Source organism: Amia ocellicauda, chromosome 1, assembly GCF_036373705.1.
Source record: "Amia ocellicauda isolate fAmiCal2 chromosome 1, fAmiCal2.hap1, whole genome shotgun sequence".
Taxonomy (NCBI): domain Eukaryota; kingdom Metazoa; phylum Chordata; class Actinopteri; order Amiiformes; family Amiidae; genus Amia; species Amia ocellicauda.
This window is the reverse complement of record NC_089850.1, coordinates 26,312,158-26,333,736: the sequence shown is the minus strand read 5'-3', so window position 1 is coordinate 26,333,736 and position 21,579 is coordinate 26,312,158. Positions and strand designations below refer to the sequence as shown.

The window sequence follows — 21,579 nt, the reverse complement described above, 5'->3', positions numbered from 1 at the left end:
ACCTAAAGGATTATTAGGAACACCATACGAATACTGTGTTTGACCCCCTTTCGCCTTCAGAACTGCCTTAATTCTACGTGGCATTGATTCAACAAGGTGCTGAAAGCATTCTTTAGAAATGTTGGCCCATATTGATAGGATAGCATCTTGCAGTTGATGGAGATTTGTGGGATGCACATCCAGGGCACGAAGCTCCCGTTCCACCACATCCCAAAGATGCTCTATTGGGTTGAGATCTGGTGACTGTTGGGGCCAGTTTAGTACAGTGAACTCATTGTCATGTTCAAGAAACCAATTTGAAATGATTCGACCTTTGTGACATGGTGCATTATCCTGCTGGAAGTAGCCATCAGAGGATGGGTACATGGTGGTCATAAAGGGATGGACATGGTCAGAAACAATGCTCAGGTAGGCCGTGGCATTTAAACGATGCCCAATTGGCACTAAGGGGCCTAAAGTGTGCCAAGAAAACATCCCCCACACCATTACACCACCACCACCAGCCTGCACAGTGGTAACAAGGCATGATGGATCCATGTTCTCATTCTGTTTACGCCAAATTCTGACTCTACCATCTGAATGTCTCAACAGAAATCGAGACTCATCAGACCAGGCAACATTTTTCCAGTCTTCAACTGTCCAATTTTGGTGAGCTTGTGCAAATTGTAGCCTCTTTTTCCTATTTGTAGTGGAGATGAGTGGTACCCGGTGGGGTCTTCTGCTGTTTGTAGCCCATCCGCCTCAAGGTTGTACGTGTTGTGGCTTCACAAATGCTTTGCTGCATACCTCGGTTGTAACGAGTGGTTATTTCAGTAAAAGTTGCTCTTCTATCAGCTTGAATCAGTCGGCCCATTCTCCTCTGACCTCTAGCATCAACAAGGCATTTTCGCCCACAGGACTGCCGCATACTGGATGTTTTTCCCTTTTCACACCATTCTTTGTAAACCCTAGAAATGGTTGTGCGTGAAAATCCCAGTAACTGAGCAGATTGTGAAATATTCAGACCGGCCCGTCTGGCACCAACAACCATGCCACGCTCAAAATTGCTTAAATCACCTTTCTTTCCCATTCAGACATTCAGTTTGGAGTTCAGGAGATTGTCTTGACCAAGACCACACCCCTAAATGCATTGAAGCAACTCCCATGTGATTGGTTGGTTAGATAATTGCATTAATGAGAAATTGAACAGGTGTTCCTAATAATCCTTTAGGTGAGTGTATATATATATCATAAGCACCAGCAGCCTTTGTTGATCAATTTTTTCCTCTTGATTTTCAGTGTCAGTTTTCAAGGTTATTCCAGGTCAGGTCAGATACTTATTTGTTTTTATGATTAAGTCAGATAAGTTTAATGTAGTTTCAACATACAACAAAAAACCTTTGCAAATGACCAAAATTGGTGTAAAGTCAGAAGTGGTATTTTGAACAGATGGGGAAAAGGACATAGACCTTGGCAAGACTGCTACAGTGAGAAATCCAGTGGGGGCCTGTTCTGTTCATTTACCATGTACCACACTGTGTGTCAACCTGCTTATCAAGCAGGAATTGTTCTCATGTGACGCAGATATGTCATCCAGACTAACATCCTTCCAGGAAATTGCTCCCACATGAAGCTCAGAGGTGTCCCTTTTGAGGTTTCTTAGCTTTCTAAAACAAAACAATGCTATATATCCTTTGTGTTATAGACTGTCTGACACTTTGTAGTGGAAACCTGGCACCTACTCAAATAGCTCTGATTTGCAGTCAAAGATCAACAGGAAGTCAATGCACCTAAAATACAATAATAAAGCATCATTCTTCCACTGGTGGCCCCTGAAATGGATTTCTGTTGCACAATAGGCTGGTTTATGATCTTCGTGTAACTTCAAGGACAAATGCATTCTTTTTTTCTTATTTTTCAGGAGATGGAAGAGTAAGAGGGCAAACCGGGGTACTCTCTGAACGTAGAGGGTCATACCCATTCATAGACTTCCGATTGTTGAACAGTAAGTCCACTCCACCTTCAATAGTATAATACAAAGCAATATCCTGTCATATCATGTAGACTTCAAGTTCATATGAACCCACATGAGAGTCAGTGGAGACTTGCACGCTACAGGAATTAATGTCCGGAAGTAATGTTCAGAAACTACACTGGGTAAATCTAGTAGTGTTTCATGTGTAACTTCATATGCAGTGGCTCGGCTGTTGGCTACACAAGTGCTGGTCTGCAAATCTTCACCAACCAGCTGTCTGCCAATATTCAGACAAGAACTGCTTTTTACCTGGAACTGCCACACTTAGCATCTTATGGAGTGTCACACTTTGCAAAACTTATCAAAATATGAAGTTTTAGGTTTTTGAGACAGTGAGGAGGCTACATTTACAAATTGTTTTGATATATATTTATCATGTATGTCTCTGTACATGGACATCACTTGATGGAAAGCAATTAAGGCCCTGAGTTTTTGTACACTTCTGTACACTAGTGACAGACATGATCCTGACATGCTATGAGATATTAAAATAAGACCATCAGAAACATTATAAACCTTTATAATCTTGCTTGTTTGGCTGCTTGTAGCTTACTGATTTAAATATTGTTTTCCAGCCTTTTATGAAGGATTCTCGGGAGGCAGCTTCAGTACAATAATTCTGTAAACAAGTGATATTTTAAGTATTAACAATCAGCTACAGATCATTTTTACTTGTGTTCTTTGGTCCTTGTTTCATTGCTGAGGTGGAGGTAGTCTTTCTGGGTAAAGTGTATCAATGCTTTGCAGGGTTTAAAGACACTTGATGCCTTTCTTCTACACACATAGGCCTGGTTGCTGTGAAACAAATGAACTAAACCACATTTTAAATGCTCATTCAACAGGTTCCCTAATAAAAGCAGCATGACTGTTATTATATAAAATTAACTTCTAGCAAACCAATAAGTATGATGTGTCTTGAATGGGTAAAAGTTCCTAGGCTTTAATGTTCAAAATCTCATGAGTACTTTTCTCTTGCACTATTAACATAAATCAGTGATAAAGGGGATATTCAGATCATACTAAGCTTCTTAAAAATCAGAATCTGAGCCTAACCAGGATTAACGTTAAACTGCATTTATCAGTTAAAGTCTACTAAATTGCTACTGCATGATATATTTGGATGGACAGTAACCGTATTGCTAAATAAATTATTATTATTATTATTATTATTATTATTATTATTATTAGTAGTAGTAGTAGTAGTAGTAGTAGTAGTAGTAGTAGTAGTAGTAGTAGTATTAGTATTAGTATTATTATTAATAAGCACATATTCAAATAACTCAACGGAACAAGAAAAATCTAAAATATGAAAAATATGAAAAATAAATGTTCAAAGAAAATGTATAAGAATGGTATTTCAGCTGTTCATATTTTCAAATTACATAATGTTACTATTTAAATATAAAAGAAAGGAAATTATGTATCTATGACCTACATTTTAGGAATACTGCTAGATCCCTGACTTTTAAATTTTTTTTAACTGTGCTGTTCCAGCTGTTGTATTGACCTTAGGGATCAAATTTTACCTCACATGATAATCATAATTTGTTCTTATTTCAAGGTTATGGCAAATGTCTGTTAGACCACATAGTGTAACTTTCCTCTACCACCCACTGAGAGAAAAAGACAAGCATACATTTAACACTTTTAACACTCCAAAGTAAATATTAGATATAAGAACATGGCCTAATGCGTTCTGTGACAAAGAAGAAGTCAAATTGCTCCATGCTTTATACAATGAAAATATGTCTTTACTCAAAAGGTTGTGCTGAACGCTTGTAAGAAAAATGTTAACTAAAAAGGAAAAGTTAATTGTATATTTATTGTTTACATTTTGTGAAAGCACTTTGTATATTAACAAGTGTCACCATTACATAATATACCACTCATGTTTTGAATTACGGACATATTTAAACAGCTTTTCTAAGGTCAGAAATATATGTTTTAATTTATTTTTTTGATCAATTCTTATGGAACAGAGCATGGGATTTGTAGTTATATGGGTTTAGTTGGGGTCCCCTCAGTTAGGCTGATGTGGGAGTTAAGGGCTTTTCAGAGATAATCCCAGATTTAGTTACATGCTACTGATGCCCTCATGTGACCTTGGCACACATAGACAATATGATTTAGTTTTTTGCATCAATGGTGACATGTTAGGAACACTTTTGATAAACTGAATTCTACATGGGTTTTCTTTTCCCAGAGATTAATAAAAAACGTCAAAGAGAATCAACTAACAAAACGTTTTATAGAGAGTATCCGTGTCAGAGAATCAGTGAGTCAGACTGGATAATATAGGAATGCTTATTGCATTTGTTTCACTTTGCATTCAGGAGTACAGTGCTCTTATCAAAATGATTCACTCCTTGTAAACAGCTTGAGAAATGTCAGAATCTAAACTCACATACTGAGTTATATAATGATCCATGGAAAGGGGGTGTCTTCATTTATTTCAATCTAGTTAATGTTGTAAGCACTCAATAAGCCACATAATTCAACAGCAAATTGTGTAGTGCAGTGTGCTGGCTGTCATCTTGATCCTGAACAAAAGCCCATTAGCAGGTTTACCAGGGCTTGATCGCTGTACACGTGAGCCCATATTATTAGACTTAATTCAGCAGAAAACCATGTTCAATTAAATTGGCAATTACAGTTGCTTATTACAGAGATGCCCCCTTTCATTCAGTGTGGTCATGTATGGTTAATAAAAAGGAGTGTAATTATATTTCCTAAGATGTAGTTTGTCTAAATTACCTTGCTTCTTTGATAAATAACTGCATAGTTGTACATAGACACAACATAACAAAGGCTCAATTCAAAGCCAGTTCAAAGATTTAATTATATACAGAGGACGTTACATTAATGCAACTTGGCAATTTCTCTTACTGTAAATACAAGTAAGCTTGTAAGTAAGTATTCTTTCTATATTTTCTTATAGCTATGCTTAATTCATACCTTAATAACATACTGATAACATTATATTCATGGTATAGACCACAGATCATTAATCTTTATATTTTGGAGGGAATAGAATCCACTGTTGAATGTCCCCCCTCATTACACCTACAAACATTTTTGGAAAGAAAAGAAATCGGCACATTGTGGGAATTTGTTAATAATGTGATGAATATTCAAAAGTTTGACCTAAAATGAAAGCTTACAGTTTTTCATGCAGACTTTTGAACTGAGTGTGAAGTTACTAGGGACACTTGGCATTGTATCAAGTATTGGGGAAGATGCTGTTGTTGCCGTTGTTTTAACATCACCATATGGTACCAGTGTACCCATCCTGGATTTGCTGATAAATTGCTAAAATCCACTGAAAGGATTAGTGTCTTATTTTCCAAGATATAATTGTTTGTTAATACAGCCCAGCTTAGAAATTTATCCAGATAACCTTTTTAAAGAGGAACACTATGCAATGTATTTCCCCCCTTTTATCTCTTTAAAATCCAGTTATGGGCAATTATTCCTTGTTTATCGTTTATGTTGGATGTCAGGACTGTTTGTTATGTTTTTATGCTGATCACTTTTAGTTCTCATCCCCCCAATTTGCTGTATATATATATATATATATATATATATATATATATATATATAATATATTTGTTATCCAGAGCCGCAGTAAATTCAATCTCAGGCGAGAAAATTGCAAGGGGAAAGATTTTAATGGTACATTTTAACGTTCACTATGATGTGCCTCTGGAGGTGACATGACCCAGCAAAGTGAGTGGTCATGTAAAAACACTATGAAATTTGCCTGGCTAATTATATTACCTCATCAAGGTCAAAGTATTGTTCAGAGCAGGGCTACCTGACATGCATGATGTGTTTGACTATCTGACTTGCTTGATTGCTGGACTTTCTTACAATCAACTCCTTGATTGCTTGTTTGAATTTCGTAGTGGTCTTTTTAAATACACTGATTGACTGACAGTCGCTCGTTGGAGTATTTTGAAAGGGCCCCACATTGTGTAGATGCACTGAGTGCTGGGATGTGAAGGAGGTCCAAAAGAGCTCCATTCCTGGGTTCTGACTCATTGACAACATAACCAGATTTAAAGAGTTCAGAGTTTGTGTATCTGTGGGGAAGACAGTAAGCAAAGCCACATTTGGTGTAAGGTTCTGACGTTTCCGTCCAAATGTGTGTGAAATGTATTTTTTAAACATTCGCTTTGAATTCATGGTGGCAAGGGAGGTTAATTTCAGTATCATGGCCTAAAGTAGTAATTAACTTCAGTTCACTGCAATTGAAATGTGCAAAACTAACTAAAAAGAGCATTTATTTATATATTTAGACTTATTCTGCAATCCAGTATTTTCCCTGCTGTCAACACAGCTACATTCAGCACATGAGCTGAGATAATTGTTTCTACAAATGTCTTTCTGCAGGGGAAAAATTAATGTATTTATTTGTTTATTTGTTTGTTTGTTTATTTATTAGCAGAAGCTCTAATCCAGGGTGACAGCCACAAAAACATTTTCCAAAACATTACAGAAAACATAATAATAAAACAAGGATGCTTCCAAGTATATAAAGATGTGGTCAAATGTGTTGGTACCCTTACAGCTCATTGAAATAATGCATCATTCCTCCTGAAAAGTGATTAAATTAAAAGCTATTGCATAATTTATACTTGCATGCCTTTGGTATGTCATACAATAAAGCAAAGAAGCTGTGAAAAGAGATGGATTATTGTTCATTCTACAAAGATATTCTAAAATGGCCTGGACACATTTGTTGGTACCCCTTAGAAAAGATAATAAATAATTGGATTATAGTGATATTCCTAACTAATTAGTTTCTTTAATTAGTATCACACGTCTCCACTCTTGTAATCAGTCATTCAACCTATTTAAATGGAGGAAAGTAGTCACTGTGCTGTTTGGTATCATTGTTTGCACCACACTGAACACAGACCAGAGAAAGCAAATTAGAGAGTTGTCTGAGGAGATTAGAAAGAAAATAATAGACAATCATGGTAAAGGCTACAAGACCATCTCCAAGCAGCTTGATGTTCCTGTGACAACAGTTGCAAATATTATTAAGAAGTTCAACCTCCCTGGGCGCAGCCGCAAGAGGAAAGAAAAACTTTTGAAAGAAAAACATAAAGCCAGACTGGAATTTGCTAAAATGCATATTGACAAGCCACAATCCTTCTGGGAGAATGTCCTTTGGGCAGATGAGTCAAAACTGGAGCTTTTTGGCAAGTCACATCAGCTCTGTGTTCGCAGACAAAAAAATGAAGCTTTCAAAGAAAAGAACACCATACCCACAGTGAAACATGGAGGAGGCTTGGTTATGTTTAGGGGCTGCTTTGCTGCGCCTGGCACAGGGTGCCTTGAATCTGTGCAGGGCACAATGAAATCTCAAGACTATTACGGTATTCTGGAGCGAGACGTACTGCCCAGTGACAGAAAGCTCTGTCTCAGTCGCAGGTCATGGGTCCTCCAACAGGATAATGACTCAAAACACACAGCTAAAAGCACCCAAGAATGGATAAGAACAAAACATTGAACTGTTCTGAAGTGGCCTTCTATGAGTCCTGATCTGAATCCTATCGCACATCTATGGAAAGAGCTGAAACTTGCAGTCTGGAGCAGTTTGCTCAGGAAGAGGGGGCCAAACAACTTGTTAACAGGTGCAGAAGTCTCACTGAGAGCTACAGAAAACGTTTGATTGCAGTGATTGCCTCTAAAGGTTGTGCAACAAAATATTAGGTTGAGGGTCCCATCATTTGTATCCATGCCATTTTCATTTGTTTTATTATTTACAATATTATGTAGAAAAACAAAATCAAAAGCAAAGTCTGATTTCTATTAAATATGGAATAAACAATGGTGGATGCCAATTATTTTTGTCAGTTTTAAGTTATTTCAGAGGAAATTGTGTATTCTTCGTTTTTTGTGGAGGGGTACCAACAACTTTGAGCACATCTGTATGTACAAAATACTGTCGAGTTCCATCACCAGGGGTAGAGCCAGAATAAATATCAATAATGCAGAAGCAGTTACGGTTAGATTAAAAGTGCTAAGTAATCAGGAGTAGTAGGGAGAATTTGTTTCATTAGGAACATGCATACAAGTAAGAGTGTTGAAGTGTCCAGGAGAGTTTTGATGAAGTGCTATAGGTACAGTCTGAACAGGTTTGTCTTGAGCAGATGTCAGTAAGTGGTCAGGGACTGTGTAGTCCTGACCTCTATAGGTGAGTTGTGCCACCACTGCAGAAGGACCACAGGCGCAGGAGGAAGGGGAGCATAATGTAGATATGGAGAGTCCAGAAGACCAGAATTGTTTGGATGAAGTGTAAGGAAAGATAAGAGATTTTATCAAGACATCTGGATGTGAGCTGAAATCAGGTGCCAGTACAGAGAGCGGAGCAGTGTCGTAGCATGGGCAAATCAAGGCAGAGAGGAGAGCAGGAGAGTTCTGGATGAGCTGGAGAGGATGGGTAGCAGATGCTAGCAGGCCGGCCTAGAGGGAGTTGCAATCGTCTAGGTGGTCTGGAGTAGTGGGCGAGGAATAGCCAGATTCTGCATATGTGGCTCAGGAAGAAGCGTCAAGGGGATGTAAGAGAGGAGATGAGCTAGCATCAGGACAGAGTGAGGTCAAGAGAGATCAGAAGAGGGGGAAGAAAATGTGTTTTAGTTAAACTTAACTGAACAATAAATTAGCAATGAGATTCTGGCTAATTAAGAACTATAGAGGATAAATTATGGTCATTGAATAAACTGAAGGGTTAAGGATAGCTTATAGAGAGTGTATGTTCAGTGGTTTATGTGTATAAATTGAGTTTAAGCAGCATATATATATATATATATATATATATATATATATATATATATATATATATCATCACAATTTGTTTATTGGAGGAATACATTGGTACTGAAATATCCCTCATAAGTGATATATATTTAATAAAGATTTAAGGTGAATTTTGCATTTGACCTTCCTGGTAATTAGTGAGACAATGTTTGTGTTTCCAAGGCTGAGAGTTGACACTGTTATTCCCACTGTGTGTTTCGCTGGCATAATAATAGTCTTGGTATTGACTTGCGGCAAAGCTCTTGTTGAAACCGTAGCTATAAATACTTTGATGGTGTTAATTTGTACGGGGATTCTTTTGAGGGGGCCCTTTGCATTGTCTATTCTTGCACTATATGAACAGCTTTCGAAAAGGTACACATCTAAGAATAATATTTTTCCAGTGAACTTTCATCTTTGGGAAACTGATCAAGTAAAAAGAAAAGTATTCTGTTAGAGAATATGAATTCCTTTGTTTTGAAAATAATCTAATATAATCTGATGCATTACTCCAGTATGGAGACACAGCATTTGTCAGTGCATACATTACATAAAATCTAACTGACTTTATTTAAGAGTAGTTAACGTGTCTGTCATGCACCCAGAGACACAACTATAATGTTTCAAACGAAATTGCTGCCAAAAGACTGCAATTTCCTAACTCAAGTCATGTGCCTTTTCCTGTAAATTATCAGGAAGGTAATCCTTAAAATAATCTTCTATATTTCTTGAAAGTATTGGTAATAAGAATACTTGAGTAACAGTACAATACAGTTATTGAAATGTTTATATCTGAATACGTAACCGTGATATTTGTTCTCATTTACTCTCTCCAACACTATCCAATTGTAATATAAAAGCTCCAAACTCAATGCAGATGTTCTTTTCTGCTCCCATGCAGAAATGCTAATTAGTTTTGAACAAAGCACAAATTAAAATATGTCAGGAGTTTTGAGTGGGGGGATCTTGGTATACAATTCTTTGTTAAAGTGGTCAAAGTGACCATTAGTGACCACTTCAGAGTGAACATAAAATCTTAATGAGAACATAAGGAGTTGCTTGAGGCTTAAAACATGAAGTGTTTTCTTGCATACGGATTGGCTATTTTACCTGCTAAGTAGGTTTACCTCTTTGGCCAGGCATGCTTGCTGAACTTCATCACACTGTAATGAATACTTATATAAGTTGTAATAGTAATGTATTGTGTCCTTATGTACTTACATATGTGTCAAAGCATGAATTTATGTATTTAATGTATTTCTTATTTTGTACTTTCCTTTCCTTCTAGCTACAGCGCACTCAGGAGAAATCGGCACTAAGAAAAAAGTGAAAAGACTTTTGAGTTTTCAGAGGTACTTTCATGCTTCCAGGCTTCTGCGTGGAATTGTACCACAGACCTCCCTACACCTCTTAGATGAAGACTATCTAGGACAAGCTGCGGTAAGAAGTAAAGGAATCAGGATTTCACTTTTAGGGCTCAACCAAGAAACGAACTGTCTTAGCATTTCTGCAGTAATTCCTACAAACCTGTTGAAACACTTCATATAATTCCAAACTAGAACGTAAGTCCACTCACAGAAAATTGAAATACTAGTGATTTTTTTTTTCCCAAGTGTTACAATTTCATGTTAATTCAGTCACTTCCAAGAAATGGTCCTTCTGTAGTACTTTAAGATTCCTTGTAGTGTTATCTTAAATACAATGGAAAGATCTTGCAATTTTTACTGTCATAATGTTTGTTATTCTTCCAATGGCTCCTAGTAGCACAGTTAGTTTGAGACACGTGACAGGGTAGGTTAAAATAGTGTTTCTTTCTGAAGATATTTTAGCATGTTCACTTATCACCATTTGTTTTTCCACAGCACATGTTGTCGAAGGTTGGAATGTGGAATTTTGACATTTTCCTGTTTGATCGACTCACAAATGGTAATAAAACTTTGATTTTGTCTGAGTTTGTGGGAGGTTGGGAGAGGGGCTGCTTTGACTTACCCTGAATGACCCTTAATTTGCAATGAAAGTGGCAGTTTGAAAATACTACAGATGTAACTTGTTGGAACACAAAGAGAAAGCTTGGAAACGATTCAACAAGGAAACAACAAAGAGGGAAATGCTTAGAAATCTGTCATTTTTCATGCAATTTATCTTTGAGTTAAATAAAATGTAGAATTATTCTGGAAGATAATTTGTCTGACAGATTTTCTTTTTGTAATCATTGCATTAATCTGCTGGTAATTTTCTGGTATCCTCATACACTTTGGTATGAGGTTAATGTATAATTTGCTGATAGTAAAGACGTGTAAGGAGCTACAATTATTTAATTCTATGTTCTGGAAATGTGGTCAAAAATAATACATAAATTAAGAATAAAAGGAGACAATTCTAATTTTGGTTGCATTAAGAACTTAATTGAGCCCTTACTTCAAGGAGCCCAGTCATCTGGCATCCAAAACCTCTTTGATATTTGAAGTTGTACTTCTGAAAATACTAAACTTGTGCAAGTATTTCAAGACTAAAAGTCACAAATTGTACTTTACTAAATCTATGTAGCTTCTTACAACTCCCTACAACTAAACTCCTGTTGGAATGACATATGAAATACTTGAGCAAAGTAATCAGACTTTATCAGTAGAAAAATCAGTAGATATTTATGTGTGTGTAAATATATATTTACATGTATATATATATATATATATATATATGTATTATGTCTGTGACACTTTATGATGCACCATTTGTCAGTGATGTGAATGTTTATTTTTGAAATCAATGCCAAACAATTAAAACAAATAAAATTGGCTACATTTTAGCTCAATGGCCCAATGTCTGGTAAAGCAGTACCATGCACAGATTTTTTGAGGGGCAGGGGCTCAATCCAAAAAAGGGTACCCTGTCTTGGCGAAGTGTAGTCCGGAGGGAGGGGGTGTGATGACAAAGTGCGTTCTGGCGGGGGGGGGGGGGTGCTGGGGATGAAGGGCACTTTTTGAGTCTAAGGGAAAAAGGGCAGGGGCTCAAGCACCACCTGGGGTCTATCCGTGCCTGCTGGTTAGTTGTGGGTGTTTTAGTTGTGGGCCTGACTTGAGAGAAAACTGTTCGCAACCTGTTTGTTCACAATTTCATAAACTTACATTTGAGATGTTGTACCTGCATATAACTTAAATGTGTACAAATATAATCTATTATGATGAACTCCATGCAGGCAACTGACAAGTAAATCTAATTTTGTTATTTTTCCTGCTCACCATCACAACCAGATTTAAATCTGTGACTTCATCACTGCTTGCAAATCTGGATTTCACTTATCATCGACTATTTTCTGGTATCTTTTAGTCATCCGATTACCATTGTGCTCATAATCCTGTCAGAGTATGGCAAGCCAAATTATACTTTAGAGATATTTTTAATTCATTTAAAGATATCTTCAAATAATTCCAGATAGCTGCAAATCATTTACAGATATCTGAAAATCATTTAGAGATATCTCTAAATCATTTTGCAATATCTGCAAATTACTTCCTGTTAATGTAGAGATATCTCTAAATCATTTTGCGATATCTGCAAATTACTTCCTGTTAATGTAGAGATATCTTTAAATAATGTCAAGATATTTTCAAATGGCTTCCTGTATGTAGCCCAAGATTATCACTTCCTGTTCACTTGTTCATTAATTTCTATGTAGCTGAATGAGGAAACAGGGAGTGATAATATCAGCCAACATACAGGAAGTCATTTAAAGATATCTTGAAATGATTTGCAGATATTTCTAAATCATTTAAAGATATCTCTAAATCATTTAGAGATATCTGCAAATCATTTCTTGAAATATTTCAAGATATCTTGAAATGCATTTTGAGATATCTCTAAATTATAATTTGGCTTGGCATAGTCAGGGCGCTATCTAGCAATGTCTTACAGCAGTTGGCATTGTTGGTTCAATTTCCATAATGTAGTTGATTCATTTTAGTACATTCTTCTTACTTGCTTGCCCTTTTGCTGTAAGTATTAAAGTGTAGTCATGCAGCTTTATACCCAAAACTATCTCTTGTACTTAAGTGGTAGATCAAAGAGTGTCATTACCACACATTTGTGTTCTGCATACCTGACTAATTTGTACCCTCAGCTTTTACTGACTGTACAACAGCACTGCCTGAATCGTGAATCACCTTGTATTTGAGTTTTCAAATGCAAGTAATTAAGGCTAAAATACACTTTGACCTGTGAATCTTAATACAGCTTGTATGCTTTCCTGTTATGTGGGATTTGATTTCAGTGGCAATTAGCACTGTTGGTTTGTAATGTGCTAAAATGTTGTTTCTTTGCAGGTAACAGTCTAGTTACACTTTTGTGCCATCTTTTCAACGTCCACGGACTTATTCATCATTTCCATCTAGATATGGTTAAATTACACAGGTTTCTAGGTAAGTACTGAGTACAAATAAAACAAAGTAGAAATACTTCAGAATCAGACTTTGTTTTCAGTAACATTAACACTAATATTTTATTTTAATCTCCTCATCTCATGTGTAACATTCAGATTAGCATCAATATTCATTATTAATCATTTTATTATTATTTGAGGTATTAAATGTTATTGAAAAGAGCTGAATATTATGTTTAATTGAATCAAGGAATGAAGGAAGGAAAAGGGGAGTCATGTCTACATCTTACAAAATCCAGGCATGACAGATGGCAAACAGATTTTTTTTTTTTCCTTTAGTCAAAAATGTAACTCCACTTCCCAGTTTAAGTGTGCAATATAATATTTCTTGGCCCATTAACCTTAACACAAAATTCTCCCATCAAAACAAAAAAATTATTTGCGATAATCAAATGTAAAATGTACAAGCAAGGAGAACATATTAGATTAAAATCTGCATTGTGAATTTAAACACCTCACTATTGGCCACCACTGTATATCTTTTAGAACCAGTTCCTCTGTAAGATCTTTACATATGGACATTGTTTTAATAAACTTGATATGACATTCAATATTAAAATTCTGGTTACATTTTTCACAATCCATACCGTTACATACATTTTCTAAGGGCTTAAACCTTAGACCACATTGCTGACACACAACATTTGTGTGGTGATCAAAGTTGTTTAATACGTTGCTATCAACAGTGGCACGGGCTTTACAGTATAGTAAATTTCAGCTGACATCACTCTTCTGTTGACCTTCAAGTACATAGGGAGTTCAAATTGAAAATGGAGTGTCAGCAGCGGATGACTAATTTGTAGCAATGGCCCATCTACCCTTCAATTTGCCTCTTGGTTCATGACACACACAGAATGCAAAACAGGGCACCCCGGCAGACATAAACATTTATTCTATGGTTGTTATAAATAAAACATTGAAATAAGTCAGAGATGGGAAAGGAGATAGAACTTTGCATTCCAAATGGCCTTTGATGTCTAACACTCTCTGGTAGCCATTTTGTTTTTCATACTTCCTGCAGATCCTGAATGCTAATCAACCTTTTCCTTATTTCTGGGCAGTGATGGTACAGGAAGATTACCATAGCCAAAACCCATACCACAATGCCGTTCATGCTGCTGACGTCACTCAAGCCATGCATTGCTACCTAAAGGAGCCCAAAGTAAGCCTGCCAGGTGTTCTTTCCATGTACTGCGGGTTGTCATAGCAACTGGAGGGATCCTTCATTGTCGCCTGTCTGTCTAGCCAATCGCTTAAATAGATGACCTTGACTTTGAAACTGACAGTGGCAGCCCTTTCTGCTGCTCTTTGATATGATTAGAGCTCCAGACTGTGGGAAATAATTCACTGAATGGCATCTGGTTGCCTATCCCTTGAGATGGAAAACAGGTGGGGGCTGGTCCTTCATCTCAAGGTAAACTGTTTCCCATAACTCAGTGATATACAGTTCATTTTGATTGACTAGGAATCAGTTAATCCAGAGTAGAGTAATTACTCACAGAAAAGAGAACCAATTTAGGGAGCACAGTTAGTTTTAACTCTTCCCCTCCTGGAGTCAGATATTGGGGACTCTGATATAGAGCTTTGGTAGTTGTGGTTGTGTTTTCTAACACAGGTTGCTGAGGATTTTTGTTTTACTTTACCAGGGCAATCTGCAGTATGCCTCATGTCCCGGGAGTTCACAGGTTTAGTAGCTCAGTAATATCTAAAACAGTAACATCTTAGTAACCCAACCCAATAATCTCTTATCTGTGTTTCAGTTTGCCAGATATCTCACCCCATTGGATATGTTTCTGGGGCTGATGGCAGCTGCAGCCCATGACGTGGATCATCCTGGAGTCAATCAGCCATTTCTGATAAAAACCAAACACCACCTCGCCAGTTTGTACCAGGTATGCCCACTATTTCCATTGGCCAACAATTACAGTATGCCTGTGGGTGAGGGTGTCACATTCAATTATGCAGACAGCTTGTCTGACTTGAGATCAGACAGTCCCTGTTTAATTCTCTCTTTAGGCCTTGCATATCAAATGTATTATTGAATTATTAATCATTGTATAACTAAGATTATTAAAAGAGTAAGGTATTAGTGATTATCTTCAATAACAATCTGTAGTTAGAGGATGGATACAAATTAAAAGGACAATCAAATAATGTTGACAAAAGACCAGGTTCCATAGCTAAGTAATTAAAATAGGGAAAATATGTTTCTACATATATTACTTGACTTTTACTTATTTGAAGTACATACATTTTTTCTTGAAACTACATTGCTAGTAGTGACAAGCAGCAATATTTCCCGAGCACATTTTGAAGTGTTTTAAACAAAACAAAGAAGAACAAAAAATCATCTTAAACCCCTGTGTGAATTCAGAAATTAGCCAAAAAATAGTATGCAAGAGGTTCACATCTTGTCTGTATACATGAAGCAACTAGCTGGGCCTAGGACAGACTGCAAGTTTACAAACTAATTGCACATTGTGTTTGTCTGTCAGAATGTGTCGGTGCTGGAGAACCATCACTGGCGGTCCACAGTGGGCATGCTCCGAGAGTCCGGGCTGCTCTCCCACCTGCCGGCGGAGATGACGTGAGTGTTGTTCATGACAATCCCTTTGACACTCTCTCCAGCAGAAAATCAATGATCATACTTCAATATTTAATGAAGATCTAGCAGTCACAAATGGGTGCTTGGATTTTAATGCTATCGACAAAATTCTGGGATGGGAGCCAACTTCACACTTCTGTAGAGATTGGCTGCTGTTCAGGAGCCAGCAGAATAAACACAGTGCTCTGAATACATGGCAGCATTGATTTCCCTGGTCTGCAGTGCCAGTTTCATTTTTGCAGTAGCCTCTACTCTGTTAACATCTGTTGTTGGGAACACATTAAGTTTGTTTTGTCTGTATTAGAGAACTGTGCCATTTGAGTTTGAAGCTGTTTTGACAATCTCTTCATGGCATGGTTTGTCAGATCCATTGCAGTGCTTCTCTGAGTGCAGCAGATAAATGTGCAAAATACATTAACTCAGTGTTGTTAGATTTAGTTTGTGTTATTTCAATTTCCCTTCTTACCTTTTTGTCAGCATATATTTTGAATATGGCAGAAAGTATTCTTCCTGGTTCCTTTCTTCTTTAATGAATATGTAATGCAAATACGTAAACTGCTTGCTTCCTCTCCAATGCACATCAGAGCCTCTGCATATATTCTTGACAGTGTAAATATTATTTACAGAAATGCATTTATTAATGCAAACTTGACATAAATTTATATTTAAACCATTCATAGAACTAGGATCTATAAATATCAACACATTTTTCTGTATTTAAAGGATAGCATATTAAATGCACTAAAAACATTAAAGCACATCTAATATTAAATTAATTAACTGATCTGTTTTAATGGTAAGATTATTAAAAGGCAGGTTACATAAAATTGCTACAAAGATGTCTTGAAGAAAACCCTTAAAATGGGTTGTTGGCATCACAGCCAGGGGGCTGGCATGGGTTTGAAATAGCTTCTCATCACAATGCTGCTGGAATGTGTTCAATATGGACATTATTAGCAGAAAGTTGTTAACAGCATCCTTTTCAATTAACATCACGTTTCTCCCACAGGCAGGACATTGAACAGCAGTTGGGCTCCCTCATTCTGGCAACAGACATCAGCCGACAGAATGAGTTTCTTGGTCGCTTTAAATCTCATCTGGACAGTGACGATTTGAGTCTGGAGGATGTAGAGCACAGACACTTCATGCTGCAGGTCTGCAAATCACTGCACTGGCTTATATAGTAATACCATAGGCCAAGAAATAAACACATCTTGAGAAACAATAGTATGTTACTTTTCCAATTGGTAAAGAAAGTATACTTTGTTAATATCTTTATTGCACAGATATACAGTAATATATACTTAATTTATATTGTAACCGGTTTTAAAACTGATCTGTTTTCATGTCTTTAATTGTACAGCAGCTGATTTATTTGTGCCAGGTTGTTTCATTCACAAGGTTGTTCTTACTGTAATAAAATGGACAGGATACTGATTCATTACTTTGACGAGTGAAGGCTGGCACTGTGAAACAAACACAACCGTTCTCTTCACATTGTTCCTGGGAGGGTTTCATTAGTTTAAGCAGTGGGAAAGATAATGAGAGAGAGCCACTTCAAGATTGAAATCTAAACAGTGGAATAAGAAAACAGGAGTTGAAACTATTAGAAACGTATTCAACTTCATGTGTGTACTAAAATAGAAAAATTGTATATTAGAAATTTCTCAAAACAACTGTGAGCCCAGTTTAAAAGAACATATAAAAGCGGTCTCAGCTTGTATAGTTAAGAATGAGAAGCTAGGTTTCTTAATTAATCCTACTATGTCAGATTAAACATAAATAATCAAGTCCATGCAGAGAAGCCTTAAAGAAGCCTCTCTGAAATATCACCACATCACTTATTTCGCTCTGGGTATAAAGCTGTTCTCCCGGACTTCGTCATAGCCATAACATCCTGCACGTTTCTGTTGATTTCTAGATTGCTCTCAAGTGCGCTGACATCTGCAACCCCTGCCGGGTGTGGGAGATGAGCAAGCAGTGGAGCGAGCGCGTCTGCGAGGAGTTCTACAGACAAGGTCAGTGCCCAAGGTCGGAGTTTCAGCTCCATTTTCAAGCTGCATGCCTCACTCCCCCTCTCTAAGGTGTTGCTCACAGGATTCCCGGTGTTTTGAAAGGCACACATTGCAGTCAAACTGGTTAGTTTTTATTGTTGTTGTTTTTTTGTTTTTTTTGCCCTCTTACTTTGTTTTTCTAGCCAGCAATGCCAATTAGCTTGGGTGCCACTGGTCGTCCTTTCCTGTCTGTACAGATGGTATTGCGTCGCAAGGACAGGAAATAGGCTGACAAACAGGAAGAGAGCATTTCCTTAAAGTGCTATTGGCTGGTCACGTACCACACTGTTTTGGATTTTGTGGGCCGACTGCTTTAGTAAATGGGCTGTGCAAGAGTTGGGCCAGGCTTTTGATACATAGAGCATTGAGTTTTGACAAAAGGAAACAATTGTGTGCGTGTGTGGTTTATCTTTTATCTTCATTGTAATAGACAAGATTCATTGTTTAGCATGCAGACTTTTGAAGATTTTAAAAAAGGAGTTGTTATTTAGCAGATACTTTTATCTAGAGGGACTTATATAATTTAACAATGATTAATATACATTGTTTTTCGTATACACATACATAAATAGCAAACTATACATTAAAAATGAAATGATGTAGCCCAATAGGACAATGTGTAAACTCAAGATATTACACCATATTGACATTCAAAATATTAAGTATTTTCCACTCAAATGTCATTCGAATCATTTAAAACATTCAACACGCAGGAAAGTTTTGCTGTGGTGGGGACATATTTTTCTTTAGGCAACCAAAACTCGGGGTAATTTATTCTGTGTTGAAATAAATAAAAGTAATTTGTTTCATTTTCCTGTGCTCTCTAACTGGAAGGAAGGAACACTCAGCTCTACCTGCTTCATATCATTAATCTGCATAATGGTCTGCTTAGTTGGGAGAAAAGATGACAAGCACAGTTTCCCTTATTCCAGTTTCACTTATTCTTGTGTCTGGTTAAAAGATTTTAAAACAAAAACTGTACTTTTCAGGAGCCATTCATTCACTCTCTTCAAGGGATGGTTTATTTTTCTCTTCTACTATATTTTAGTTCCAATCATTGTTCTTAGTATAAGATTAAGTTTACTTTTGCAATGCGTGTGCATGTCTCAGGAGAACTGATTATGATCAATATCAAAGGAACTCATCATTACCTTTGTAAAGAGCCAGAATTAGAAATACTCCAAACTGTTAAAAGTCAGTATTCAAAATACATGCATAAGCAAACTGGGAATACATTGAACAGAAATGAGATGTATTGATTGTAAGACATGCTTCCTCTTAATTAATGTTCTCTTAGATTGTTCTGTACATAAACAGACTCCTCTTGTATAGCTTCTGTTTTTTTTCTCTCACTTCAACACAGTTTTGGAAAATTGGGGGAGGTAGTGAAAGTGGAGCAAATTTGACAGGGGGAGAAAAGCTTTCCATGTCAGCAGTTTGGTGTGTAATTCAACAGGATTGTACTTTATTTCTAACCTTGCTCTCTTCCAAGAAATGAGGCGCCAAGGCATTGATGACTAAGAATCCTTAAACTAAGATTATAAACACACAATTCCTTCTATAGCACCCTGCATTCTAAGAAAAAAAGTTTAAAACCTGTTGTTAGGCTTTCCTAATGTGTTTGTTTTAAAGAGATGAGAAATACAGTCATAACAAGGGGGCAAATGAGACTTCTAGTAATCTGGACTTCTAGTAATCTGGACTGCAGTCACACAGTCAAGTTAACACAGTATTCTGTGCCTCTTATTCTTGGAATATATAGGTTTTATAGTGACTGAATTCACTTTGAGATTTGTGTAGGGTGTGTATCAGAACGAAAGGTGAAATTAAGCATACCGTATATTTATATGAATAGATAGTAAAGTGGAGAGTTAAAAAATAAATGGAATAGTGTGGTAACATACAGGGGTGCCGCTAGACCCTATTTAGTGAGGTTTCAGCCTCCCTGTATTTTGAAGCCTCCCTTTTCACAGAATGCAATGGAGAAACAAAACAAAACAGTTTTGTCAGAGTTGTTGGTATTGTTTACATCTGCAGCTGCAAATATCATGGATCAGTGTCTACCTCTGTCATGGTTTATTCAAGTCACGCTCACTAGTAGCTAACTACTGCAAAGGTGTGTCTGACTAACCTGGCAACTTCAATTTTGTTCACTACAGAACCAGGCTTGTACATTTCATTGGTATTCATAATTAAACTGATAAAATGATGGTGCTACATAACATACAAACAATAAAATTACATGAAAAAAGGAATTAACCATGCGTAACAATATAGCTTCACCACAGTATTTAACATCCTGAACTATTTGAAATTCTGAGTTATGAATACTGATTTTGATGATAAAACAATGAAAGTCTGATTAAGTCATAGCATTGTGAAAATAGTGTAAGTAATGATAACAGACTGAATGAACTTCTGACTGATTCTAGGAATGGGAAGACTTGATCTTTTTCCAGTTTTGAAGGGAATAAATAAAGTTGATTCCATCTGTTCTTTCATCAAGTGTGAGGGCACACAAATGTTACCGTGTACAGATTGAATTGTGTAAGTAAAATAAATAAACTTGTATATATAAATCAATAAAATAATAATAAGATGAAGATAGTGAGGTACTGATGACTTATTTTCAGCTGTGTGGTGAGACGCGATGTTTGTGCAATTCTGAGTGACCCCAAGAGTTGCCTATTTCATGTAGTACTATTTCTAAATGAAAGTTGGCCGGACTATTTGTAGGCTGAAGTTGAGCACACATGGGTATGTTTTCACAAACTGTTAAATATTGTGTGATGCTTGATGATTAATTGTTTCAATTCTGGCATTGGTTAGCACAATCTTATACAGAGTTTTTCCTCAAAGTTGATGCTCTTCCTGCATGGATCCGAGTTGTGTAAATAAAGCGTTAATGTATCCCTTTGGCTAACCAGGCTTGTGCATGCCATGGAATCCGTCCTAGCTGGCAATGGGCTTTGATTTATTCATTCCACACGGTCATGTGAGAAGGAAATATATGAACCCTGCAGGCCCCACCTGTTCAAACCACTGTACTAAGAACAAGTATGGCCATCAGGGTTCAAAGGTCAAGATCACAAAAGACCTCAGAGAAGTTAAAGATGACGGCTAGATAGTGAGGATTCTACAGCTGACTGAAATGCTTTTTTCCCAAAGTCCCATGGCAATGTGGCATGATGCAAATACACTACGATATTCCTCCAGAGAATGTTTAAATTATTATTTTACAATAGAAAACTATTACTGATAAAAACTTAGTAGGCCTCAGACTCAGTTAAGGTACTATTAACTCTGATAACTAGTACCAAGATAATCTTATAGATATTGGTAGTCACTAAAACTCAATTGGCAAAGCTTTTTTTATGTATGTGTTTATGTATTTCTTTTTGTCCATCCTGTAGGTGACCTGGAGAGCAAATTTGACCTTGAAATCAGTCCCTTGTGTAATCAGCAGATAGACACAGTTCCTGGAATACAAATAGGTAAGCAAAGCTTTCTAGTAAACGATCGGCAGATAATACTTTTTGCCATAGGATGTGTTATTGTCATGGCAAAAAGACAACCTAGATAAGTACCTTTCTTTAAAATTCTGATCATGTTCCTTTTGCTGACAGCTGTGACCCGATTTGAAGGGCGATTCTTTTAGAAGTTT

At 36.8% G+C, this 21,579-nt stretch overlaps 1 protein-coding gene across 6 annotated transcripts in view; it reads left to right on the top strand.

Moving 5' to 3' along the window:
- The window catches only part of LOC136747056 (3',5'-cyclic-AMP phosphodiesterase 7B), an 81,954-nt gene that overhangs the window by 57,774 nt on the left and 2,601 nt on the right, over positions 1–21,579 (top strand). For 4 of the 6 annotated variants that reach the window (XM_066700013.1, XM_066700043.1, XM_066700028.1 and 1 more), the window contains 10 exons: positions 1,901–1,984; positions 10,110–10,261; positions 10,684–10,747; positions 13,141–13,236; positions 14,318–14,418; positions 15,017–15,148; positions 15,752–15,843; positions 16,871–17,015; positions 17,783–17,879; positions 21,329–21,409. In XM_066700013.1, the coding sequence (XP_066556110.1) occupies positions 1,901–1,984; positions 10,110–10,261; positions 10,684–10,747; positions 13,141–13,236; positions 14,318–14,418; positions 15,017–15,148; positions 15,752–15,843; positions 16,871–17,015; positions 17,783–17,879; positions 21,329–21,409 (1,044 nt within the window). The remainder of the gene's footprint in view (positions 1–1,900; positions 1,985–10,109; positions 10,262–10,683; positions 10,748–13,140; positions 13,237–14,317; positions 14,419–15,016; positions 15,149–15,751; positions 15,844–16,870; positions 17,016–17,782; positions 17,880–21,328; positions 21,410–21,579) is intronic. The other 2 variants (XM_066700022.1, XM_066700035.1) reach the window with 1 other exon arrangement.